This window comes from Exserohilum turcica (assembly GCF_000359705.1).
Source record: "Exserohilum turcica Et28A unplaced genomic scaffold SETTUscaffold_2, whole genome shotgun sequence".
NCBI lineage: Eukaryota > Fungi > Ascomycota > Dothideomycetes > Pleosporales > Pleosporaceae > Exserohilum > Exserohilum turcicum.
Window position 1 is genome coordinate 333,619 of NW_007360025.1, and position 25,537 is coordinate 359,155.

General features: G+C 52.2%; 8 protein-coding genes across 8 annotated transcripts; 6 read left to right on the forward strand and 2 right to left on the reverse strand.

Moving 5' to 3' along the window:
• Positions 1 to 1,130: 1,130 nt before the first annotated feature.
• SETTUDRAFT_19106 (uncharacterized protein) lies at positions 1,131 to 1,774 on the forward strand (the record flags this gene model as incomplete). The annotated part of the gene is made up of 2 exons (XM_008026683.1): positions 1,131 to 1,204; positions 1,462 to 1,774. 2 exons carry the CDS (start codon positions 1,131 to 1,133, stop codon positions 1,772 to 1,774), a joined length of 387 nt encoding a protein of 128 aa, XP_008024874.1.
• Positions 1,775 to 1,937: 163 nt separating this feature from the next.
• Positions 1,938 to 2,496, reverse strand: SETTUDRAFT_41193 (uncharacterized protein; the record flags this gene model as incomplete). The annotated part of the gene is made up of 2 exons (XM_008026912.1): positions 2,186 to 2,496; positions 1,938 to 2,055 (listed from the first exon to the last, which is right to left on the reverse strand). Coding segments are annotated over exons 1-2 (399 nt in total), but the record flags the coding sequence as incomplete, so codon positions are not given.
• A 2,104-nt stretch (positions 2,497 to 4,600) lies between these two features.
• Positions 4,601 to 6,555, forward strand: SETTUDRAFT_87693 (uncharacterized protein; the record flags this gene model as incomplete). Its single annotated transcript, XM_008027057.1, has 2 exons — positions 4,601 to 5,949; positions 6,000 to 6,555. 2 exons carry the CDS (start codon positions 4,601 to 4,603, stop codon positions 6,553 to 6,555), a joined length of 1,905 nt encoding a protein of 634 aa, XP_008025248.1.
• An 861-nt stretch (positions 6,556 to 7,416) lies between these two features.
• SETTUDRAFT_19109 (uncharacterized protein) lies at positions 7,417 to 8,229 on the forward strand (the record flags this gene model as incomplete). Its single annotated transcript, XM_008026684.1, has 2 exons — positions 7,417 to 7,426; positions 7,535 to 8,229. 2 exons carry the CDS (start codon positions 7,417 to 7,419, stop codon positions 8,227 to 8,229), a joined length of 705 nt encoding a protein of 234 aa, XP_008024875.1.
• Positions 8,230 to 8,888: 659 nt separating this feature from the next.
• Positions 8,889 to 9,965, forward strand: SETTUDRAFT_30929 (uncharacterized protein; the record flags this gene model as incomplete). Its single annotated transcript, XM_008026811.1, has 1 exon — positions 8,889 to 9,965. One exon carries the CDS (start codon positions 8,889 to 8,891, stop codon positions 9,963 to 9,965), a length of 1,077 nt encoding a protein of 358 aa, XP_008025002.1.
• Positions 9,966 to 11,167: 1,202 nt separating this feature from the next.
• Positions 11,168 to 13,718, forward strand: SETTUDRAFT_114977 (uncharacterized protein; the record flags this gene model as incomplete). Its single annotated transcript, XM_008027058.1, has 4 exons — positions 11,168 to 11,215; positions 11,310 to 12,008; positions 12,060 to 12,194; positions 12,244 to 13,718. 4 exons carry the CDS (start codon positions 11,168 to 11,170, stop codon positions 13,696 to 13,698), a joined length of 2,337 nt encoding a protein of 778 aa, XP_008025249.1. The 3' UTR covers positions 13,699 to 13,718.
• A 213-nt stretch (positions 13,719 to 13,931) lies between these two features.
• Positions 13,932 to 17,018, reverse strand: SETTUDRAFT_88332 (uncharacterized protein; the record flags this gene model as incomplete). The annotated part of the gene is made up of 2 exons (XM_008027059.1): positions 13,932 to 15,797; positions 15,852 to 17,018. The coding sequence occupies 2 exons, from the start codon at positions 17,016 to 17,018 to the stop codon at positions 13,932 to 13,934; spliced, it is 3,033 nt and encodes a 1,010-aa protein (XP_008025250.1).
• A 2,753-nt stretch (positions 17,019 to 19,771) lies between these two features.
• Positions 19,772 to 20,391, forward strand: SETTUDRAFT_178645 (uncharacterized protein; the record flags this gene model as incomplete). The annotated part of the gene is made up of 1 exon (XM_008027060.1): positions 19,772 to 20,391. Exon 1 carries the CDS (start codon positions 19,981 to 19,983, stop codon positions 20,389 to 20,391), a length of 411 nt encoding a protein of 136 aa, XP_008025251.1. The 5' UTR covers positions 19,772 to 19,980.
• Between the last annotated feature and the right edge of the window lie 5,146 nt (positions 20,392 to 25,537).

Here is a 25,537-nt window from a genome sequence, read left to right on the forward strand (position 1 = left end):
CTGCTCCTTTACCTTATCCGTCTGCTTTGAAGGTCGGCCAGAGCGAGGGGCGTCTTGTACGTGCTCTGGGAGGATCTTAAGAGGGAGAACGTTTGGCTCGAAACCAGCCTCAATAGCTCTACTATAGATACGATTGACCGTACGAGGATGAACACCAGTAAGTTCAGAGATCTGTGATGTAGACTTGCCAACAGAAGGTGACTTTAACGCCACAATTAAGGTGCGGGTGTAAGGATCAGTATTAGGAGACATTGTAACGATAGATACAGACAAATCGTACAGCTACTCAGCTCAAAGGTGGGAGTTGCGCCAAGAAGAGTTATGCCGAAGCGCCGAGATTAGCGTGGGACAAAACTTTTGTGAGGCACCTCCGTACAGAGGTGGCTTTCAAAAGTTCTTGCTAAGGCGCGGATCCATCGGACCGAATTCTCGTGATAACGTTTCCATTATTTACTTAGCGTGCAAGACATAATGCCTAATATAGTTAGTGTATTACTGTAAGTGTATACCTTAGTAGCTATTATTCTCTCCAAACTTCCATTTTAAGGGCTTTTAGTTGCGAATATAGTATAATTCTTAGTCTTCGGCTATATTTTCGGTGGTAACCAAGGAACCCCTGTTAGCAAGAACTTTTGAAAGCCACCTCTGTACCATGTGGATGGGAGAGCAGTATGTAAGATGGAATAATAATGTTCCATGTGGGCAACGACAAATGTTATTTGACATGGTTGTTATTGTTGTCATGTTAAGATTGTGGGGATTTGGAATAAAAAATAAAACATTACATAAAATTCCACCCTAGAGGAGAGAGAGAAAAAAAACCAAGGAAAACGCTAAAATGCAACACGCGAGCATGTTCCGTGGTAAAACCGCCAATAAAAATTCCCCAAGCATCCTCAAAAAGCAAAGAACAAACTACTCCAAGTTCAACGGGAAAAACAAAGGAAAAAAGACAGAAAAACTACCTCAAGTGTACTAAGTACATGGGCAGCATCTCTGACAGCACGCGCGTACCAGTCATCTTCGATCGCTCGTGCTGTGGCGATTGCAGCATCCTTTGAGCCTGTCGGGCCGTCTGAACCGCATCTACCACCGCGCTGTCTTACTCCTGCAGGAGCTGTCCCGCACCCATGTCGCTTTTGGCCCCCTCGCCGACAAATCCGCGGCCCCCAGCGCGATGGGCGGGAAGGCCTGAGAAGCTCTCGTCTGACAGCTTTTATCTAACCCCCCCTTGATAGGCACCAACGCTCGTCTCGCTACAATCTCAGAAGCCGCTCCACCAAACCTTCCCCCTCCCTCTCCTCCCTCTCCTCCTCTTCTCCTTCCTCCCGCCCCCCAAACAAACCAAGACCCGCCCCAGAACCCCATCCCGCTCCTCCGTAAGTCCTACGCCCCAACACGACACATGCGCACGCGACGCCCGTTTGCACACTGCACAGCCTACCGCTAACACGCCAGCAGCGTAATTATTCTCTCCGCCGACGACCAACAACCGGCTGCTCCCCGTCACCCCATCGCGCCTACATCTCCGCCCACATCTCAAGGCACGCCCCGCACGCCCAGCAACCCAGACACCACAACCATGGGCTCCAAGGTCAGCAAAGTCCGCGAACGCTCCGCAGATGGCAAACTCCAGCCTTCGCAAGAACGCCTCGACAAGGAGGAAATGAAGGAACCAAGCAACTACTACACGTCCCGCAGCAAGAGCATGCGCCGGAAAGCCACAAAGGGCGAAGCCGTCGGTGGTCCTGGCGGTTCCGGAGGGGGGCTCTAGCTTTCGTGCTAGGCCAAAGCAGCTCCCTCTTTTTTTTTCTTGTTTCTTCGTCTCTCTCCCTCCCTCTTCGTCTTTCCTGCTCTTGAGTTACCAGGGCTGGCTGAGAGCAGCAGACTAGACAACGTGTGCGGGTGGGTGGGCAGGCAAGGCAAGGGTCTACATACGACAGGGATGACGTAGGTTGGCGAGGCGCCAAACCCGGTTGGGCAGGGCGTGGTTCCTGGACGGCGCGTCTAGGCTGCGCTGCTGGTGGGTTACCGCTTTGGGCTAGGATGATGATGCTGCCGCCACATGGTTAGTACATATTACATGCTTGCTCGTGACCTTTGTAGTAGGGGCCAAGTTGATAAGCTGAGATGGCTGTACTTGTCGTCATGGGGGAGAGGATGCCACGGGGCGCGTGGTACATACGGTGGTGCTGCCGGCTCTGGATCTGGCTGGGGCGGCCCTCGCTGGCAGCCCTCGTCTTGCATGGCCGAGTCGAGCTGGGAGCGTCGAGCCATGGACGACGAGGCGTGGATGTGGCAGAGCGTCTTCCAGGCCAGGTCATACACATCAAATAAGAGCGCGCACGTCTCAATGGCCGACAGGGCGTGCGAGACGGCCAGGGGATGTGGGTGGAGGAGCGAAGACTGCAGTTCAAACGAAGCCATTGAGGGTGCTGGTAAACGGGCAATATCAATGTTGGCCATGAGTGTAGTGGCGGTGGTGATGGTGGTGGTGATTGTTGAGGCCCTCCGTCTCATGTCTTATATATCACAATGAGGCCTCTCATCTCAGCACGAGCGTGTGCAGGCAGTTCCCTAGTGGGATTCTGCCTGTTGACGTCTACAGGCCACTGCCTCCGCAACACCATGATCCCCCACTTCGGCCCCATGATCCTGCCCAAGACGGTGACGAGAGCTCGGCCAGAACGTCTACTCTGTGTGCAGGGGGCTATCTTTGGGTGGGCGCTGGCCTAAACGGGCGGCCATTGGAGCGACGAGCCTTTTAGTGGGCTGGGTGCCTGAATGAGGCTCAAGTTAAGCTTTGCTGCGCGTTGCTCGCCATTGCCCGGCGTGGTATCGAGCTGCGAGGCCACCTGCTGGGGACGGGGCCTGACATGGGGACAGGTACATTAGGCGAGCCACGCTGTGCCGACACGTGCGGGCTGGAGCAGAGAAGCTGGGGGCGTAGGCGATGCTGCAGTATCGTGGCTGTGCGGGCGAGGCACCAAACGGTTTCGACGGTCGTGGTTGAGTGGACGGAGCAGACCCGGCTTAGCGGGACGCCTTGTAGGGCCGAGCATGGCAGCTTACGATAGGTTGCCACTGTCGCGGTGGTGGATGGATTAGGCCTGCAGTCATTTGCACTGGCGGTCGGTGTCGGTGTCGTTGTCGGAGTATTCGAGACGGGCGTGGCTGATGTTTGCCTGGCCGTGACTGCCTTGGCTTGGGGCTGTTCGCTTCACGCGGCTCGTACCTGCCTCCTCCCCCACCACGGCCGACGAACCATGGCGGCGATGCATGTATGCTGTGTGCGTGTGCGTGTGTCTCTTTGCCGCCCCTGCTCTTCTCATCACGCATCGTCCGTCAGCAAGCTGCCCCCATCTTTGCTGCTGCCGCTGCCGCTGCCGGTGCTGGTGCTGGTGCTGGTGCTGCATTTGCCGTCGTCATTCCCGGTAGTGCGCGTAGAGAAGCCTCTCGTGGCCAGTCCCGCCATCCGCTGCCCTGGGGCCCAAGTGACTAACCCAGCCGGGCGGCTTATCTCAGCGATAAAAATAATAATACCCGTCGCGGGGCAGGCGCGGTGCCCGTTTGGGCGTGGGATGCGCTTGCCAGACATGTCTGCCTTGGCCTCTGCAGGCTCGCTTGCCGGGGGCCAATGGCAGCCCCGCCTGCGCCTGATTATGACGCCGCCAAGCCGCGTCCATGGGCTTCCTAATCGCTCAAAGCGTCCAACGGCTTCTGCTCGCACGCCCACAGCCCGCAGCCCTTTTGCTCCCACAGCCCTTTGGCCCTCGTCGGCCCTCGCCCATGGCCGACTGCCCTGCCTGCCTCTCCTCACCGGTCAAATGCCCATCTCACCCAGCATGACACCGTCTTTTCAATCCCCCAAATCCTCACCCGACATGACAAGTGCTGCTGCATTGCCGCTTACCCTGCGCATCGTGTCGCCGCCGCCCACGTCCTGGATACCGGAATCCCAGGCCATGGTCCGCGTTGGGGCCGGAAACGGGGCGCGCTTGGAGCGAGAGCGCTGCTAGATCATCCTTCGACCCAGGTCCGCTACTCTGGAATCATCCCACTGCCAGAAAGTCGATGAGTCGTGGCCATCAGGCAGCAGTCAGAGCCGGCACACTTCAGATGCCCCAGTCTTGGACCCATTGCGAGGCCGCTGCTCCAGCCATGACGGCATGGACCGCGACTTGGATCCAAGGTGCCGCATCGTGTGTCGTCAACTTATCCTCATGTTCGACGAGGCATGTGTGTGGCGCGACAATGCTTGACACGCGTTGAATCGCGGGGAACGACAGGGGCTGGACTCGCTAATCTGCGCAGCCGATCTCGACTCCAATGTTTCAGGGACGATTTGCGTCATTGATCGGTACTAATCAAACCAACGCGAGAACAACGCGTCCGGAGGCACAATGCGCTTTTTTCCACTGCTTGTATCCCAATCGCCGGCCCCTTGTTTCTCGTCAGATAACTGCGCATGCGCTCCTCCTTCTCTTCTAGGCTGCCAACCTCCATACTGGCACTTTGCAAAACACCCCAGATTTCACGCCCGCCTGCGCTGCGTGCTCGCCTGACGCTCCATACTTTCTCACCAAACGCTGCCCCTGCGATGCCCCCTAAGCGCAAAGCAAACGTCATCCCACCCGATGCCGTCTCTGCGAACAGCTACACTGACCCTTCTGGTAACGCGCCCAACAAGCGCTCGCGCCTAGCCAAACCTCTTGAGAAAGTTTTTGCAAATGCCACGCCACCCGCACATGCAACCGCAAAGAACACTGAAAACGGCGCTCCGGGAGATGCTGTCAAGAAAGAGGAAGGCGAGTTTGACCACTCGAGGCAGGAGGAACGAGCAGGCATTGTCGACCGGCGATACTATCCTGCAGAGATGAGCAATGAGCGATGCGCCATGTACAATGCCAACGAGATACCGCGACCCATTGAGATCCTGCAAAAGACGCTAAAAGACACAATGCAGAGGAGGGAGGAGATTGCAAGTGGAAAAGAGGGTGGGCATGGCGATGCCGTCATGCATTGGTTCAAGCGCGACTTACGCATCCGGGATAACACAGGCTTGTCCAAGGCCGCGCAACTTGCAAAAGAGAAAGGCGTTGGTGTGATTGGCGTGTGGCTTATGAGCCCGCAGGATTGGGAAGCGCATCTTGTCAGTCCACCCAAGTGCGATTTTGAGCTTCGTTCAGTACAGCTGCTCAAACAAGAGCTGGAGGAGCTCGGTATACCGCTCTACATTGAGACGATCTCCGCGAGAAAAAATGTAAAAAATCGCCTCGTAGAATTGGCACGTGAGTGGAACGTGAGGAGCGTCTTCTGCAATCTCGAATACGAGCCCGACGAGCTGCGTCGGGAGGAGCGGCTGGTGCGGATGATGTTGGAACAAGGCATTAGTCTGAATCCGCAACATGATGACTGCGTCGTGCCACCTGGAAGCCTCAAAACGGGTGGAGGAAGACAGTACGCAGTCTATACTCCTTGGTATCGCTCATGGGTTGCACACCTGCACGCGCATCCTCACCTTCTCAACGAACGCCCAATGCCAGAAAAGAACCCCTCGGACTTTCGGGAAAAGTTCGCCAAGCTCTTTGCTTCACAAGTCCCTGATCTTCCCGAATGCAAATCCCTGACGCCCGAAGAAAGGGAACGGTTCAAGCATCTGTGGCCTGCCGGCGAATCAGCAGCCATCGACCGAGTCGAACGCTTCCTCACCGAGAAGGTTGTGGGGTACAGAGATACACGCAACTTTCCCGCCCTGAACAGTACTGGGCGCGTGAGTGCACATCTCGCGGCTGGCACACTGGCCGCTCGCACTAGTGTACGTATGGCGAGGGATGTAAACAGCGTGAAGAAGCTCGATGGGGGAAAAGACGGCATCAAATGCTGGATCGGAGAGGTAGCCTGGCGTGACTTCTACAGGCACGTTCTTGTAAACTGGCCTTATGTGTGGTATGTTTTGCTCGCCATCCCCAACGACCGAAGTACTGACAGCGGCCCAGCATGAATAAACCATTCAAGTACGAGTACAGAAACATCGAATGGGAATACAACGATGCCCATTTCGAAGCCTGGACCCAAGGCCGCACTGGCTATCCAATCGTCGACGCTGCAATGCGTTGCCTCAATCATACCGGCTACATGCACAATCGCCTGCGTATGATAACGGCATCCTTCCTTGCCAAGCACCTCTTGCTAGACTGGCGCCTCGGCGAGCAGTACTTCATCACTCATCTCATCGACGGCGACTTTGCCTCCAACAACGGCGGCTGGGGCTTCAGTGCATCGACTGGTGTGGATCCACAGCCTTATTTCCGCATCTTCAATCCCTGGACCCAGTCCGAGAAGTTTGACGAGAACGGAGAGTTTATCAGGCTGTGGGTAAAGGAACTCCAAGGCGTGCAAGGAGCAGCGATACATAACCCATACCAGGCTGGGGGCGAGGCAGCAAAGGTGGCCAAGAAGAATGGGTACCCGATGCCGATTGTTGAGCACAAGTTTGCGAGGGAGAGGTGTCTGGCTCGGTATAAGGCGGGCATTGGGAGGGAGACAGCGTAGAGCAAATCGATATTGACTGTGTTTTCTGAATTATTCGCCAAAAACAAAAACAAAAACTGCCGCTGTAGGGCCGCATGACCGGGTTTTTGCATGCTGGGACTCTCCTCTCGCAACTTGGAACCGCACACACACATACCCAATCTCGGGTTACGGCCCAGCGTTCACGCGCGGTCCTAAGAGCGGTTTGCCCGCAAAGCGGGGCCCAAGATAAGAAAAGGGTATGCTGTGCGACGACGGCAGAGCTTAGCCTCCTTGTTTTGTGGGGGGTGTTGTATTGTCTACTTTGTTGCGATTCGTGGGGCCACGGGCTGACCAGCACACATTGGAGGCCTAAATTCAGCCTCGCAGACACGAGCGAATCCCAAGGTTGAAAGATGAGACGTTGAACCCAACATTGCCGTGTAAAATTGCTCTTAAGATATCCCCAGCCGCATAGCAACTAGAATACGGATCCCGATATTCCCGATCGAACTAATTACCTGCTCTGCATTTCGTCGCAACAAACATCGTCGTCGTCGTTGTACTTGTAGAAAAAAAGAAGCACGGATCGGCACGTCACACGTCGGATGTGGCGGGCGTGCCCGTGATTAAGGTTTACGAGCCGAGTGCCGTGTTTGCCGTTTAAGCCTTGCTGCAGAAGCTTTTTTTCTTCCCAAGTGCGATATCTCGGATCCACATGTGACATCATGTGTCGACCAAAAGGAGTTTGTATGCATGTGCCCATCAAATCAAATCGATACATGCTGGAGTGCCCTATCTTTTAGGGTCCCAGCAGCTAGTCTAGTAAAAAGTACCAAGTATGTACAGTAGGAACGTCGAGTTTCTCGCCCAGTAATGAACACGAGCATCAAGTGTTGCACCATGAATTCCTGTATGTCAAACCGTCCCACACTGGCCATTTTCTTTATCTGTTTATAATTGTATATGCGCATGTGTGCATGGCTAATCATCCGCCTAATATGGCCCCTTCAATAAACAGTCTTTTACTCGGTCAAATCCAGCGCGAAAAGAGTGTACCCCGTGCCCGACGGGCTCGACGAAAAAGACGTCGTCGCCATCCTGCACGACCACTCGCTGCTCTCGCAAATCTTCTGGCCACACTCTATGGCTGCCGTTCGCGCAGAACAGCCTGGTAATAGTAGTAGTAGCCGCCCTGGAGAATCAAAGTTTCAAGTCGTGGAGCAGAACGGTGGCCTCAGCTTCAAGGCGGCTATCTGCAGCCAGCCCGGTGGAGCAGTGTCTTGCACCGAGGAATTACCCGTCGGATCTCACATCACCGTTTCGTATGCGCTGGTACGCGGGGATGAGCTGGGGGACTATGAGAAACAAGAAGAAGAAGAAGAAGAAGAAGAAGAAGAAGAAGAAGAAGAAGAAGAAGAAGAAGAAGAAGAATGGGCCAGTGATACGGCTTCAACTTTGCTGGAGACGAAAGACGCCAGAAATGACGATAGGCTGTGGCTTGCGGAACAGAGATCAATGACTACATTCAAGGTCTTCTCGCCGTTTGTCAAGCTCAAGGAGGGCGGCTTCGTGCTCAAAACGAGAAACTTGCTGCGTGTGCTGCAGAGCTTGGGTGTGCATGGTAGGGATATGGCTGGGGCGTTGGCTGAGTTGAATGGCGCGAGGCTGGGTGCAGATGGAGATGCTGGTTTGGGAAAGGCGAAGAATGAATGAAGGGAAATGAATACAGAGAGTAACTTTGTTGATCGTAGCTTGGAGAATACCTCACCTCGAGTATGCGATTTTTTTTTCTTGTTACATACATGTATCCGGCCTTCTTCTTTCTGTACACTAGCCGGCTTTCCTGCTACGCCCAGCATATCTACTCGGCATCCGAGTTCCCGAGAAGGATCTGATGTATGGTGCATTGATCAAATCGCATGTTTGCTATAACGGGACGCATGCCACGATGGGTGGTACTAAAGAAGGATAAGCGGCATTGTTATCTGAGTTAGCCTTGGTTGTTTTAGCTGCAGCAAGTGGGTCCCGAGAATTCTGGGGAATACAAGCTTTTCGTCCACTAGATGCCTGTAGAATCGCGGGTCTATGAGACGCCTGAAGTGCTTCGGGCTGGGCTAATGTCACTGGTCATCACATCAGGCAACCAGTGTGTTGTGGCATTGCGCCGGTAACGCCGCTGGAAAAATGGAGGGGTATCAATCGAGATGCTGGAAGGGGAGAGATGGGAGGATGTATAAATAATGCCTTTGCGTCTCTTGGATTGATGTCTCTCCATCATCACAGGCCCTCTCATTCTCTTTTCATAGAGAGGCTTTGGTATCTCACCTCCAATCAATATCTCAAGGCTTTTTGCAAGACACTTGTGGTGCAAAATGCAGAGGCAAGCTGAAACTGACGGCTGCTCCAAAGAGCACTTGCTCGATGACAGCCCAGATGCTTCAACCTGGAGTCTCTTCCACAACAACAATCGCCGTCTGAAGCAGGCAATCAAGGTGCTGGTTGTTCTAGCGGTACTCATGGGCCTGGTCCTAGTCGCCTTTGTCCATCTCACCGTCCAACTCGGCAAGGAACGTGACTTGGTTCTTCACCTCGAGCAACAGATCCAGGAGTACGAGCACCACGGCAACGCCGTCTCGAAACGAGCCATCCCCTGGTTCCTCGGTGCCGCCTTCTGGGCCACGAACCAAATCTTCTCCTTCTACGGACTGGCTAGCAGCTGCAAGTCCTTCAGCGACAGCGCCGGCAACGCCGCCCTCTGCATCTGGGGCGCCATCTCCACTGCAGCCACCTTCATCGGCGTCGCCAGGCACGGCGCGTCGACGGTCAAAATCATCCACGACCGGCTGGCGCAAAACGGCATTTCCGTAGGCTGGAAGCGCGACGCGGTGGTCCTGGAAGCCGAGGCCCAACTCAGCGAGCTGTTCAAGCTCCCCATGACGCTCGACGGCTTCATCCCACACCACCACCCCAAGATCGGGCGCATGAAGCTCGCATCCGGCACCATGTGGCCCGTCTTCCACATGTACAACCACCACAACACCAGCCTGCACTTCACCATGACGGCGTTTGAGCAAGACCACGCCGTCATGTCGTTTGGCTTCGGCCACAAGAGCGACCCGGCCACCATCGGCAAGCGCGAGACCTACCAGGACGAGTACTTTACCAACGGCGGCGTCGACTTTACCGACTGCTTCAACGACGCCCAGGACACGTACCTGCTCAACACCGACGCCGACTACCAGCAAATGGACCGTGATATCCAGTGCTACTTCCCCGATCTGTCAAACACCTGGGGCGCCGAAATCCAGATCTACGATTCTAACATCAGGGGTACGATTGGCTCGGGTTCCATCGCGGCGTTTAGAGGGAGCGACCATGCGAGCAGTATTAGTGTTATGCCGGGTTGCCCCGCGAGCATTCCTGTTTCGGATCAGTGCAGGTCTGCTTGAGGTGGAGAGGTGTAGGGTTGGATGGTGAGTGGGGGGTTTAGGGGGTTTAGGGGGTTTGGATGTAGACTAGATAGCTGAGGAATGGATGCTATCTAAGTTGGTGTTGAAATATGGGTCTGCTGTCTAGTAGTGGATGTGTTGTGGTGCAAGGTGACCGTGTAGATTGCAAAAAAAAACCGCTTAAAAATATTAGATTCTTTGCGTGGCAAATGGCTAAAGTCTGCAATGGTGTGAAGAGCTGCGTGACCAGTGTGAGTATCGTTCTTATGCTTTGCTTGCTTCGCTGAGATACTGGGTAGGATATGATGTTCATAAATGTATGGTTTTCTGATTTTTCGCCAATCGAATTAGGGTATTACTTCTGATAAAATACATGGACAGAGTTGAACGGGCTCCTATCACCCGGAGTTGACTGTGCTGTATCACGAATGGACGGCATCATGATTGAAATAAATCTAGCTTGAATATTAATGCATTTCAATCATGAAATGAGGGGAAAGCTAAAGATGCCATGAAACAGTTTTTTTTACATTGATTAAAAGCTGTGGAAGAAAATATCAGATGGAAACTTGGTTTAAGTGGTCTTTGTATTGGATCACTGCTCAAGAAAAGTACTCGAGCAGGTCAGCTATATATACCGTAGGCTCTAGGGCTAGTGCCAGTACGGTAGCTCACGTAACATATGAAATAAGTACCAAAGGCGCTTGGCAAAGCCGTGTACGGGTGCCCTATAAAAGCCATACATGAAAAATTTTAAAAAGATTGTATTAAGATTTACAAAAGTTCAGTCTGTAGCATTACACAAATTGTCGTGGAACTGAGGAAGTCAAATGAGCTATCTTTAGTTCAATGAACGCCGAGGCCCAAGCACACACTAACTGCATCAGGATTAGCCCAGGGCCATTCCTCTTTGCCACTCCAACAGCAAGTGCACGACATTTAGTAAGCCAAACATCGTCTTTGGACGTTACCCAAATGGTCACGTATAATTCCAACAATGCATAGCTTGCGCATACCCCCTGCACCCTCCATCTGCTACTCGCGTTCGAAAAGCCGTATCCTCTGAGCCAAGCCTGAGCTAGGCTTCAGCGTTTCGAGACTTCTCTGGGTAGTCAACTGTGACTCCAGTCGCTAGGGCTGTTGGCTATACAAATCATATTAAAAACTCCAAGGAATTTTGGATTACTTCCTAAGGCTGCATAATGACCCAGACTGGGAAATGCGACACATGTCGCCAACGAAAAGTAAAGGTAAAAAGGCATTTTGCCTACGTCAATGTCGCGTATTCAGCTTCACACCGGCGTGTCATTTAAATGACATGAATTTGCACTGACAAACAAGCAGTGTGACGAAGAGCGACCCAAGTGCGGTGCATGTAAAAAGAAAGACCGCCCTTGTACTTATTCATATGGGAAAGCATCGGCATTCGTCGTCGAAGACCCGAATCAATTGACGAAATACGGCAAGGCTAGAGTCCCACCCGTGATACATTCTTTCACTTCTCTCGAGGATGCAATTATTTCGGCTTCTTTGGCATGCCCAGAACTACGCGTAACTACCGAAAGAAATGCAGGAGACGGGCAAGGTTTCTTCCAAACGTTGGCGCCAATCTCCAAGCCCAAAGCTAGACAATCGAAAAAGAAAACCAATAACCAACAACGCGCACTGGAAGCTTACCTCGAGCATCTCAAGGAGGAGTCTGCTATTATATCATACCAACCATCGTCACCAGAAACTGCACTGATCTCCCGGTACGTTGGCATGCTCGGATTGGACACTCCTGACAAACAACCTCTCGCCATATTGGGTACTTGGATTCAATCGATACCATCACGTATTGGCCAAAATCGGATGATCGATCTTGCTGCAGAGTTCTTTGTGAATAGCTATTCCGCATACAGGGACCGAACACACTCAAAACGTAGACTTGCACAAGCCACGAAAGCAAAAGCTTTGAGGGAACTACAGCTTGTTGTTCTGAATTCTCGGACCCAGCCTACATATGATGTTTTAATAGCCACGAAAATGCATTTTGCGGCTGAAGTCAGTTCACCGAATCACAATGTATGTCTGAGCCCTACTAATACCTGCTAGGCCCTCATGGGAATCGACACCATGTACCATGCTATCCATGCATTTGGACTTGCCGAGTTGATGAAGTCCGGCAATGTCTCAGAAGTCGATGAGGAACACTACTGGAATCTCATTGATAACACATATGTGGATGATGTGAGTATCTTCTGCAACCTAGATGACATGCCTCGTTAACACCGAAGAGGTCAATGAAGCCATCATGGCAGGCCGACGATCCGTCTATGAAAACGAATTCTATCTGTCAGCAACATACCCGCCGCCAATTGACTCCCCGATTCTTCTTTCGGCCTCACAACGAGCATCTATAGCAATCATGCATGTTTTTATTCAGTGCCCTCATGCAGTCTGCTTGGTCCGACGAGCCGTTTTGAATCCAGACGACACCACGGCACTCGCTTCCGCAGTATCGCACATGGAGTCGTTGATCCAGATCAACCTGTCTCTACATGTATCCGAACTAATGCAGACAGCTATTACAGTTGTACCAATACCTCCGTCTCAAGAAATTGCCGATATAATGCCTGATACGTTGGAATTTGACACGGTGCAAAATATGGTCCTCTGCACAAGATACTGGATGCTGCAAAATATACTTTGTGGGTTTGCTGACACTCTCTACCGACACTTTCCGGCGGAAATGGCGCTCTCGACACTGCCGTCTCCAGAGCGACTTCGAGTCATCGACGTGGACAGCGCGCTGCATCTTGCCAAATCCATGCGCTGGGCAAACTCGGTCTCTCGCGATCTTCCACTTGTACCATTGCGCCTGCACACGCCGATTCAGCTCTCTATTGGTCCCTGGTATCGAACCATTCGAAATCTCTCGGGTCAGCGACCTGCCTCTCCCGACGCACAGGTGGCTTTTGATGCCGAATTATCGCGAGCTGAGCGCATGAAGGCCTGGGCCATGGAACAATGCAACCAGATCCACATACAATGGGAAGTCTCTGCCGTTGAAGAGAAGCCCATCCTCGAAGCCATTGATTCCATGGCTGGCGAGCAGATACCAGATTGGTTGCCCGTACGCGTGCGCTTTGAAGCCGAAGACGGCGAGATGGTCATGAAGCTAGACTATGAGAACAAAACAGGAAGCTACTCGGAGCGCTATGATTTCAACGAGCCACCACGACCCCGGATGCCGCATCCAGGCGAAGATGACCAGCAGTGGCAACGAGAGAATCTGAGTGTCTACGAACTTCCACTCAGGGGTGCTGACATGCAATCTGGAATCACTGAGCCGGCACAGCTCATCGACGGACGGAATAACGAGTATCTGAATTCGCACACACGCCCTGCAGATTTCATACATGCAACGGGAAGAAACTTATGCTCAACATCTGGATGGTGGCCAGAGACTCCCTCGACCTCCACCATCCTCATCGACAGTACCCACAAAGCGTCTGCCTTCTCGCGCGTGTTGCCACCGTCTGGATCAAAAGCCAGTAGTGTCTATTTTGGTGCAAATGGCTGCACATCTCCATCGCCGGGCTCATGGCCACAACCATTCGACGCGTCTTCAACTTCCCCGCGAAGCTCACTGAGAAACTTTTCGTCATCACCAACAGACACAACGAGCGTGACGGTTAAATTTGACAATAGGAAGAAGAATGGATGTTTTTCGCCTGCGTGGACTAACTAGTGATGGATGTAATGCTTGGTATGGAGGAAAGTAGTTCAACTTCAATTATTTGTTGTTATGGCAACTGCGTGGAAGTTTTCGCATGGGAATGCTGATGGAAAAAGTACTCAATCCGATGAATTGCTCCATATCAAATGTATTTGTAATATCGCTGGCATGGGGCGTGGCGGCCCATGTGATATTTGATCTTTCTTATCGTGTACCCGTATTCATTATCATAATTATATTATCATCTAGTAAAGACCCTTCCTCGCACCACTCTTTCCTCGCCCTTCACCCCAGACACAGCACACACTTAGACTCTCACACCAGGCCTGCACCATGTAGGTCTCCAACTCCTTCTCGACAGCCAGGACCTCTTCTCCGTCTCCCTTCCCATCCTCACCTCTATCAACAGCTAGTTCCGGTTCGCCATCAGCTTTGCGCTGCTTGTTCCAAGCCTTGACTTGTTTCTGTGTGGCTTTTTTGAAAACACAGATGCTGGTGCTGGTGTTGAGATAGCTGGTGAAGTCTTCGAGAACAAGAGGGTCGTACATGAGTATCTTCTCGTGCCATGTTGGATTTGCAGGATCGCGGGTAGGAGGGAGGGAGCGGATATGCGTTGTGATTTGTGCAAAAACATCGGGCTTGATGTTGACCCACTCTAGCAGCTCGGTGGATATGCAATGTACACGCATCAGCTGTGCATCGGATTGAAGAACTTCTCTTGTTTTTGTGGGAGGGCCAATGCGTGTCTTCTTGGGCGATGTAGTGGGCGAAAGTGAGACCAAGGGTAAAGGTCCCGAATCGGCGTGTTTACGGATTCGAGGTGGAGTCAGAGAAAATGCTTCGAGGGCATCGTCTTCTGAGTCGAGGATCTCTTCAATGTCGATGAATCGAAGTGAGCCTCCGGGCGGTGTTGAGAGTGCAGCGTTCTCCTTGGTTTTCACTCTGGATTTCGAGGATGATGGTTTTGAGATCGACGTCTTCGACTCCGACACTTTAGGTACGACAGAATGTTGCTTTGGCTGTCTACCACGCTTCTTAGGTGATCCATCTTTTGTTACTGACGCTGACACAGGTGGCCGAAGTTTTGTGACAGAGCTATGTTGCACTTGCGCTGAAGGTGGCGAGTCAAACTCGTCGATGTCGAAGAACTGATGTTGAGACTCTGCATTCTGATTTGAAGGCGGCAGTCCTTGCTCAAATGTATCAATATCTTCAAACTCTCGATCTTTCATTTGGTAGTTGTCTTCACTTAGCTTGGGTGTTTCTGATACCCGTGAAGATGTGCGCGGAGGTGTTGGTAAGTCAGAAGAGACGGTGATTGCTGGAGGAGGATCCCGAGGTATATCATCAATGTCAATAAATGATGAGGGTTCAATAGACTCGTTTCGGACATCATCAGGTGTGTCGTGGGTGCCATCCATGAGCAATGGAATGTCTTGCGTTCGATCAGGTTCGGGAATATACATGTCTTGCATATGCTCTAACATGCCACCGTCATCGTCCCGTGCACTTGCAGCCCACAAACCCTTCTTGCCCTGCACTTTACCAAGTCTGGGCCAACTGGGTTGTGCGAGAAGAGAGTAGCTGTTAGCGTTATCTGCATCTCGCTCAGACTCTTTAAGAGCGACTTGAATCTGACGAATCATTGCTGGAGATTCTTCGAGCGCCAGCTGACTAGATGTACCAAAAAGGACATCTTGTTGGTTTAGTCGCAACATGGCCGCAGCAGGACTGAGCAATTTCTCTGCGATGGGCTTGGGTTTAGCGGCTGATTTGGCCGATGCCTTCTTTGACTTGGACTTGGCTTTTGCCTTTGCTCCAACTTCCTCGGTTTCGCTTGCTTGTGTCTTTGGAGAGCGGCGCTTGCGTGATGGCTTCTCTGTTGGTGCATTGGTATCATGTGCAGGTGTGTCATTCAAAGGCACCGTTGTTGTTGATATTCGAGGCTCGAAGAAATTGTCTTTTGTGGCATTCGAGTCCGATTCTTTGTCTCCGGGTCCATACTGGCCCGTTACAAGATCTGTAATGGTGCGTGGCTTCTTCTTAGGAGCTTTCCCTTTCTCAGGCGACGAGTCACGGGAATTGTTCTGGTTGCCAGGTACCTCTACTAACTGAACACGCACGTCAGCGGATTATTTAACTCATTGCGCACGAATAGCACTTACCTCAACTCGTCTCCTCTTCGTAGCAGCCATCATCTCAACAGCGGAGCTAGTTGCCCTTGCAGCTGCTGGAGCTGACGGTGATTGTGCATAGGCAAAGTTGGAGAGCAGATTTGTAAAGGCGCCTTCCGCATTGTGTACCAATGATCTATTTTCTTTTCCTGTCGAGTCCGTGAACGGCGAAGGTACAGCCGTGTCATGAGGCGGTGTCCAATCTCTTCTGCGCACTGAGGCTTCTTCCAGCTCCAATTCCTCTGCAATCGGGTGTGCTTGTCGCCTTTTAGATGTGGCAACCTTCCCCCGCTGTGGGCTTTCTGGAACTTCCCATATAGATGCAGGCTGGTCATCTGCATTGTCTTGTGTCTCTATCGACTTTTGTCGGGCCACAGTGGTCGAGCCCTCGTCCTTGTCTGCTCCCGCCTGGAAATGTGCAGATACGACTGGTGCGTTGTCTGATTGTTTCTTGCTAACCTTGACAGTCGTTGTCTTTGGCTTTGTTACTCTTGTTCTCTTTGGCTTCGCAACAGGCTCCCCGTCTTCCTCTTCTGGTTTTTGCTTCTTCGCATGCGGCTTGCGTGGCTTTCCAGACTTGGTGAGCTTCGGCCCACTCGTACCCTCATTCGAGGGTTCGGTTACGGGTTCCGAGGCCTTCTCCTCGAAGAAGGGCGACTTCGTAGGCCGTTTTGGACGTCGGAGTTCATCGTCGGAGTCGAGAATCTCTTTGTCTGACTTGGGTTTTGCTTTGCGCGTTCGAGGTTTGGGTTCGGATTTGGCCTTTTCAGACTTGTCGGTGGCCGAAGTAGCCTTTTTGGTAGACCGCTTCCTAGTCTTTTCTACGTTTTCTATAGTCTCTCCCACATCTTCGCTTCCTCGCCGCGAATGAGCCTTTGGTTTCTCGGCGAAGTCGTCGTCCAACCGGCTCGTGAAATGTTCGGATCGGATGAGGCTGCCAACGGTGGCGAATCCCCTGACAGCGCCCTCAGGGATGGGGGCCGCCCTCGGGTTGGTTGTCGACGCGCCGGCTGTCGCTATTCGTGGGCTGGTAGCGGGAGAGAAGGAGAGGGGCGAGGATGCGGGTATTGCGACGCGACGTGGGGGGGCACCGCGTTGCGGGGAAGCCGCCGGGGGACTCGAGCTCAGTACCACGACATCGTAGGTACTGCCCACCATGCTGAGGCGAGGAGGCAGCCTGAAGATAGCCAATTTGAAGGACTGGAGAGGCGCAAGCCATGGGCTCCAGTTGAGTAGTGGGAGTAGGAGTAGCGCAGGGTGGCGTGAACAATGCACGGTTGCTGGCGTCGACTGAAGTTCATTGTCGCAACACCAAAATGCCTATCACCACTTTCTAAAACCCTTACCCCTCCACCAACAAGACATGTTCGTCAACATCTGCAATTGGTCTGCGCATCCTCGAGAGCCTCGCATGAGCTCTCTTATCTTTATTGTTGACTCGGGTTTTCTTTTTCCTGTTGTCTTGGGCTTCATCATAGCATCCACGCCAGCCCTTCAGAGCCTGCAGCCGCCGCCTTTGACCTACTACCTGCTCAGCAGTACATATTCACAGTCGGCGAACTCGCTCAAGGCCGCTGTGACCCTCTCCTCGAGGATCAAGCCATCTCGTCGTCTTTGGCGTTGTGGTCGAGGTATCGGGCTTGCGGAGTACACATCACCGCTTCGTTCAGCGCTGGTCTTAGAGCACTTGTCTCTTCCCACAAAGCTCAGAGATACCCAAGGAGATCTTCGCGACCATCAGTAAGTACCTCCCCGCATCATTGTCGAACAGAATGTATCTCGCTGCTCCTCTTTGGCCATGTCCCCTTCACCCACTACACCTTCCGCGGTGACCCCACCAACGCCCAATCTTGAAAAAAAACTGTTGCGATACACGCTCAGTAGCTAATAGCGACAAAGCCTCGAGCTTAGGTTGCACCTAATACCACCAACAGAGTTCGCTCTGGACAATCTCTTGCCATGATTGTCGGCAAGTCACTTGCCTCCGACAACCAAAGACCACAAGGAATCTCCGTTGCGCTTTCGGTAGCATTTCAACAGCGGCAAGCAGGTTATTCCTATCCTCCTCCAGGTAATAAAGCTCCTAGTCAATGTTGCCTTCTCTCCTTCGTATCTGTATGTCTTGAATATCAGCAACAGAGGGCGGCCAATCAGTAGCAGGCGGTCGTTCGAGTCTTGCAAACGCTCATCGCAGACCAATGCTGATATTTGATAAGGAACTTAGTATCTTTCATCGACGATGTAGAGCCACCCACTACTTGAGAGACCCCCGATCGAAACCCTCGGACGCCCGCTACTGACACGAGCGCTGCAACTTAGCCGATGATGACAACCGGAACCCTCGAACTCGACCCGTACACACTACACAGGTGATACATGCAGGGCTTTTGGTGATAGATATGGTCGTCGCGCCCATATATGAAGGTGTCTAGTTCGCCTAGGGACCTTGAGACATGTCAGGACCATGCTCACCTCGAAACTGGCAACTGGGGCTTTCCGTTTCTAAATGATGGTCACAACCCTTCGCCATACCATGGGCTTGATGGTAGCTGAAGCCCATCATGAGATGCGGCCTGGGAGACTTCTTGTCTGTCATGGACGCGTTCCGTGACCTGGACCAGGTATATAATAATACCATGGATCCAAATTACGTCAACCGGAGACGCGTGAACAACTCCGAGAGTATGGTAACGTAAGGCCTTGGAAATGAACGTATCCTCGCTGGGACCGAACCAACCCCACATGGTACCTTTCGGGATTGTCCTGGAGACTCAAACCATAAGAAGGCCCACCTCTTCTGCGCTGTCACCATACATACACCTTCAGCGACTTCCTCCTCTTTCGGGGAACCCGTTTTCGAATTTAGATCCAGTGATATGCCAAAGTATATAAACTTCGGACGTTATTCCTCGGTTCAACAATCCCTTACACATGACAAGGGAAACAGAGTCGCTGTCTAGCCTCGATTTCTTGGAACCCAATGTGCAGCTTGCAGTCGGCAGTCCTCATTTCATCCCGTTCCCAAAGCAATTCATTCTTCTCAGTATGGACCTTTGCGGAAGATATCGAAAACCTGTACTCGGCCAGGTGCGCTGTTCGCTTGCCAAGTCATGGGTCGTGGCGCATGCCTATCGTTCTAGAGAGCCGATTCAACGACGCCTTCGGAAGTTCTACTACTGCCCCTCAAACGATATGTCCGGTCTGTGGATATGTGCTCGCCGCATACCCAGAGCCGACTGAGAGTGCCTGAACCAATAGCGTCTACCGCCATCATCAGGCTCATCAGCTAATCATATACTGGATGTCGGTCATATCCAACATGCGCCATACCCAGATGCATGATCAGATGATGGAGAGAGCAGCATGTCACATGCCATAGACAGCTGCATTTCTTCGTCGAACTCACGACCACGGTCTTCCAATCCCTGCTCTTGCTCTCCTTATTGGCGATATTTTCTACACACTATCGTCCTATGGGGTTGCGCATGTCGAAAAGCCTGGTGGCCGTCGTGTTCGCCATTCCTTGTCCGCGCCAGCTATACTTGTTGCGTACGTGGCCTACTGGAACTTCAGCGTTGATGTTATGCTGCTGCTTGACAGTGCATCGCGACCTCGCTGTGGCTTTCCTTCAGAGAGAAAGAAGTGACAGACACCTACATTTGTAAAGATGGGGTCATCCTTACAAGCAAGGTATGAAGATCTGCTCGTTCTCTTGTGGCATATTTCTCGGACGCTTGATTGTTGGAGTCTTGCTTCCATGGTAGAAACTTGCGTCAAGCTCCCAGAGTCGCCTACGCTATTGAGCTCGGAGTTCGTCTTGTTGCTCCAGAGGTGGTCTTGGACATGCAAGTATCATTCGGCATGTATCACCCAATACTCTGCATGCAGTCCTCGTGACTGGGTGGTCTGTTCCTCCTCGGGGGCCTTGTCGCCATGGCCTCTGGATCATCCGACAGATGAGGGTTGTCTCGTCATCGCTGGCGGTGGCGGCGGTCGTTCGAGCCTTTCGTGGCCATTTTCGCGAGGATGGGGAGCGGACAGCAAGTTGCCTGCGGTCCGTCCTACTCTCCGTATTAGATCATGAGCACATATGTAATAAGAGGCGAACTTACGAAGCTGCATGTCAGTGGTCTGCGACCTTCTTGGTGGATGTCCAACATCCGTAAGACATAGCCCCTCTCAAGGCGGGGCCGTTCCTGGGGGTACTGCTCGTCTAAGATTCTCGTACGACTCATTTTTACAAGAGGCTCTTTGGCTGCTGGTTGTTATCAATGCGGAGAGCCAGGCGGGGCAGTTGTCACTGCAATTCAGTCTGGATGCGGGGTCTGATGCGGACGTGTCGCTATCGAGGGGTGAAGCAGATGCCATCGATACTTGGAACTCCCGACACGTATTGTTCGTATATGCTCAATCGTCCTCGACCGCAAGGCGATGGAGGGGCATCCGCGCAAGCCAAGATATCGGTCGAAACTGCATGCCGCGATCGAAGTCTACTGGAGATGGCGACGGCACTGGAGCTTCTAACCGCTGATGCGGACAGCCGATCTTGTTCCTAAAGAAACTGCGCATGAAACTTTGTTGTTACAAAGTCGTGATAGGCGTCAGGTCGGGTCACTGCCTTGTGGTTGTTTCCCAGCCACGACACAAACCGGAGTGGTTGTGAGCGACATGGAAGGCTTCTGCAGAGGCCTCGATGCTCTCATCTGCCGTACGAAGAAGCCTATTTTCTGTTGTGTTCAGGCTGCGATGCCGCTGCGTAGTCCATAAAGGGTGGTGGTGTTGCTGCTCTCTGATCGATGAACTACTCCGCGGCGATCTCTAGGTTTTCGTCAGCGTGGTATCGGAAGGCGCACCAAGCTCCTCGTAGCAAAAAGGGAGATGCAAAAGATTGGAGTAAGAAAAGAAATTTGCAGTCTTGAGATTGAGAAGTCGATGGTCAAGAGACAGAGACGGCGAACAAGTCCCACCTTCACGAACCGACCTCTGATGATGCACGGGCCATCGCAACTGGAAGACAGTCCTGAAGGAATGCCGCTGCTGTGAGAACAAGAGGACGGTATGGAGAATACCTTTCAATATCTCAGGCTCTCCGAATAGGTTCAAAGTGCCTTGTCGCACTAGAAACTGCATGCACGTCGCATGGAGTGCAAAGGTTGCGCAAAAGCCCCTGCAGATGGTGACAGAAGGTCTGGGAATGATGGGACAGACAGTGTCGACCAGACAAAGTCATAATATCTCCTTACCAGGAAATACATAAGAACGGGAGATGGAACTTCCCTCTGTGATTTCCAGGAGGAATCACCAGAGCCGCCCACTAGCTGTTGGCTCTGTCTCTCCTTTTCCAGCGAAAGATATTCCCTGTGTTGTGCAAAGGCCTACAGACCGCCATGCACATTGCAAGGCCGCATTGAGCCCGCGGCAACTTGCAGTTAATATGCGGCCTTTCTGCAAGCGTCGAGCTTCTCGGCTGGAAATTTTGCACTGCATATGCTACGGCACGATGCAGAGGGAATTACGGATACCCACTTGTGCAGTAACGGACAGCGCGCAGCATTAGCACACCACCATCACCAATGACTAAAACACGATGTTCGTGTTATCGCGAACACCCAAGGCGAATAATCCCAAAAAAAGCTACAGAGAGGTGCCTTCCACCAAGAGCATACTAAAGCTCATCTCATACGTTGTAGAGATGCTCATAGAGTATCTGAAGAAGACATGTGGTCGTAACTACACGGCATTTAATGTCTGTACACTCGCCAGTGATATGAAGATTTCTCTCCTCACTGTTGATGACAGCAGTATGGTAGGGGTAGGCGTACCAGGCCTGCCTGAATAATCGTGCTCTTTGGTCTAAAAAGGATCCTGCACCGTACTGGCTCCAACGGATATATGCTACCAAAGCAGTAACTCGTAGTAAGACGGTGATATCCCTGATATCAGCTCACCGAGGCGTAAGTGTCTGTTATTGTACAGTCTCCTGGTCTGCACTAGGTTCTTATTTCAAAGACTATGGATACGACAGAGTCACTGGATAAGTCTGTAACTTTGACTCAGTAAGGCAATGATAAACAGCTTTAAACAACAGGTAAGATCGGAAAGATTGCTCAAATGGTTCCAAAGATGGCAGGAGACCGCACTTGGTCCTTTTCTATCCAGCTTATTCTTTTCGCTAAACGGCACATGCTATGCATGCTAAGCTGATACGCAACAAAGATCCCAGGATCAGCAGCAAGGTAAGGCGAAGAAACCCCAAGCAATTTATCTGCAATTTGTGCATTCAGTATCACTCTTCTTTGCGCCTTTTCCCTTTCTTATCACCCGAGCACTGTCTTCTTGCAGCCATTACTCGTTTTCTCAGCATCTTTGCCCTATCTTCAGTTCTTCCATGAAGCCCTATCATTCCCCTCCACAGCATCTACCTCTCTAGCCTCCCCTTTATGTCCTTACTTTGCCCTTACCAAGCCACAAATCTTCCCTTGAAGTCTGCTATCCATATCGCACTCTATCATTCCTCATAGTAATGTCCCGGTCTCTCTCCACGTTACCGAAAAGTGTTCAGATCCACACCTTTCATCCTTCAGCGGCCCCAGAACAAGGGGTTTCGCTAGCTTCACGGCTACAACTTTCCCATCCTCTTTCAGGCTCTGGGATTGTTCTTGTATGCTGTAATGCGGGATGCAAAGAAGACGCTGGGTCCGCGCCGTGTAGGTGACCGTGTGAGAGTGGATGGCGGGTCGAGGGGTGGTGGTGCGCGGTGTGGGCGTGGATGACGAGGGTAGTAAGGGGTTTCTGAGGAGCGCGGTAGGTTCTACGAAGGGGGGGCGGAGAGGGCGGTATGTGACTGGGATCGAAGAGGAGGCTTTCATGGCGTTCTGTCTATGTCAGCATGGCTACTTCCTTCTCGTGTCCACACGTCACCCTGTTCTGTCCTACCTTCTTGTTCACGCCATTGACTCTGTTTCTTCAATCACCGGCACTCTGTTTTCCGTTCTGTTTTGCCCCTGTGTTTGTTACTCCTTGTCATTTCTATGCTGTTTTCCCACATCAACTCTGCTGCGTATCTGTATCCCCTGACGAACAGTGAGCGCTGACTATCCTTGAGTTTGCTGCAGAGGCGCGACTGCATTATGATTGCCATACCTCCGCTCATACTGCGCACGCGTTCTGTTGCGACGAGATGGTGCGAGCTCGAAGTATTTCTGTCGGCATGCCTTGTCTGACCGATCTAGCCACTAAGTCAGCTCGATATCCACCTGGCACTATCATGGTCAAAGACCTTACCATGCAAGCTACCCTGCACAACCTCTGTGAACAGTATGCTGGCCTTCGCTGCCTTCCTCGTTATTCCCCCCTGCCCGGTCCATCGTATGGTTGGTTCGGTTGGCTCTCTACACTCGTAGCCTTGGATTTATCAACGGCGGAGTGTATCGCTCTCCATTATTTCGCGAAGCGGGTGTGCGCCGACTCGGGACTGGCAGATATCGTCATGGATGCCGGTGATTACGCTCGGATGCACCTATGAGACAATCAGTTCACAGAGGCGTACCAGAATTCCTCTAGGGCTTACCGGCAATAGTGTGAGCTCAGGTCTCGTTCGGCTATGCAAGCGCCCTTGCTCGTAAAGTTGCATCCAAGGACCGTCAGTGCTCGTTTCGCGACAGCTTATGCCGAGCGCAAAGCTACCGAATTTTTGAAATTGCGCTGATTCTTGCATCGTCTTCGGCACTTGAATAGGATGTCAGGAGGGTGTAGGGTTGCAGTGGTACCATCATGCGCTTGGCACTGGAGACTCTAGTTGCGCGGCATGGTGCTTCTCTACGACGCCTGGCATGTTGACTTACCGAACAGAACGGTTCGAATTCTCAATCTCTCAGGTATCCTCTGAGCCAGATATCCTTTATGGTTGAAAGCTTTGACCGCGCTTGGCTCAGATGTCTTAGTGGTTTGCTCTGTTGGCAAACCAGTGACACCCTACACGACGCCATACTGTACGCCCTGTACATCCTGCAGAGCCCCTGAGCGTTCTTCTTCTCGTGGTTCTTTTCTAAATGTATGGTGTTCTGCGCAGCGTGGTTGTCCCGGGGTGTGTGTGGTGGGCATTGTGGGAGCGCTTGTCTGGTCAGATCGTGTATTGACTGAGGGACGTTGCTGCTGGGTACCCTCAAGCCTGAGAATCCGTCGGGAAATCATTTCTTCTGAAGAATCAATCGAATTTTCTCAGTTATTTGGCGCAGCGGCGATGTTGGTGTTCTGTTTTGTTGGTGGGGGAGTACACAGGCGAAAGAGATGGAGGGCGGCAAACCGACACCGCTGGCAACTACAGTGAAGTCTAGACGAACTCTGGCCAGAGAATTCAGAACATCCACCTTTGCAGACAGAATCTGCGCGTTACTGTACTACACGGCATCACCAGCCCGCATACTCCACGGCAGTGCGCTGCAAGCAGCCAGTCCCCTCGATACCCCCGTTGATTGTTTGATTACGCCTGTACCTTGGCCCACCGCACCAGCCACGCCGTTCATACGTTTTTGTAAAGGTTGGAGATGCGCTCGTATTCGCATCTGGCCTCCCCATAGCTTGAAGCCTGGTCTTGGTACAGTTTGCTGGAGATACCAGTGCCGGAGCAAACTGCGCTCTGCAAAGCCGAAATGGTGCATATGAGGAGAGAATCACAGAAACTCCTGGTGTTTACGTCCCAGGAACTGATGTCAATGCCGGCATCTCGTGTCTGTCTGCGATACAGTTTGCTCGGTCAGATACAGCCACAGAGTCCCGTATGCCCCATTCGCCGCACAAAGGCTGACCTGTTATCTGTCTGTATCTTTCAAACAGACAGCCTTCCAGAAGCACTTTCATCGAGAGCCCATCTCCTTACGCACACGATGCCTTCGGTCGACTCCAACGAGAACGGCGATAATCACGGCGGCAGTTATCAGCGAGCGTTACCCCTGGGCGTATCCCACACACCATCGATCTCAGTCTGCACAAAGCAGACTCACGGCAACGTTGCGAGGACGGATACATTGTTGGAAACCTGGTGTTCACGCTCCAGTCGCGGTGTGATGGAATAACCCTGGTCATACACAAACTCGGCGCAGCTCTCAGCCTAAAGGCCGCAGCTGATGCGACAAGGCCGACAGAGAACAGACATGTCACGCACAATACACAGACGTTTGGTGGGTCAGAATCAGCCGCGCGCTGGAGTCTTGGAGTCATTGGAGCTCAAGGATTATAGAAACCCTGTCAGAAGCGCATGCCGACGCAGTCACAATGTTTGTTTTTGCAGCGGCGGACATGGACAGAGACGGCACGTCGACTGCACGCCACGGCACCACCGCCGCCCCACGCCGCGAGCATAGGAAATACATGTTGGGGGTTTTGGGACAGGCAATTTGTACGATAGGGCATGGATATAGTGGAGCATATGGGTACAGGAGAGTGTTGTTGTTCGGTCGGCACGAGTGCAAAGGTTGCCTCTCTGTCGGCGCTACGTCCACAAGATGCCATGGACAGTGATCACGCCTTTTCCATATTATACAGAGAGGCGATCTGGGCTTTTGTCTGTACCAAATCATTATTTGTGTCACTGCGCTGTTTCAACGCTGGTCACTGTTCTATTCGTATACTGCGGTGGTCTCACAATAAGAAGGTGACGGAGTTGATGACTTGGAAAC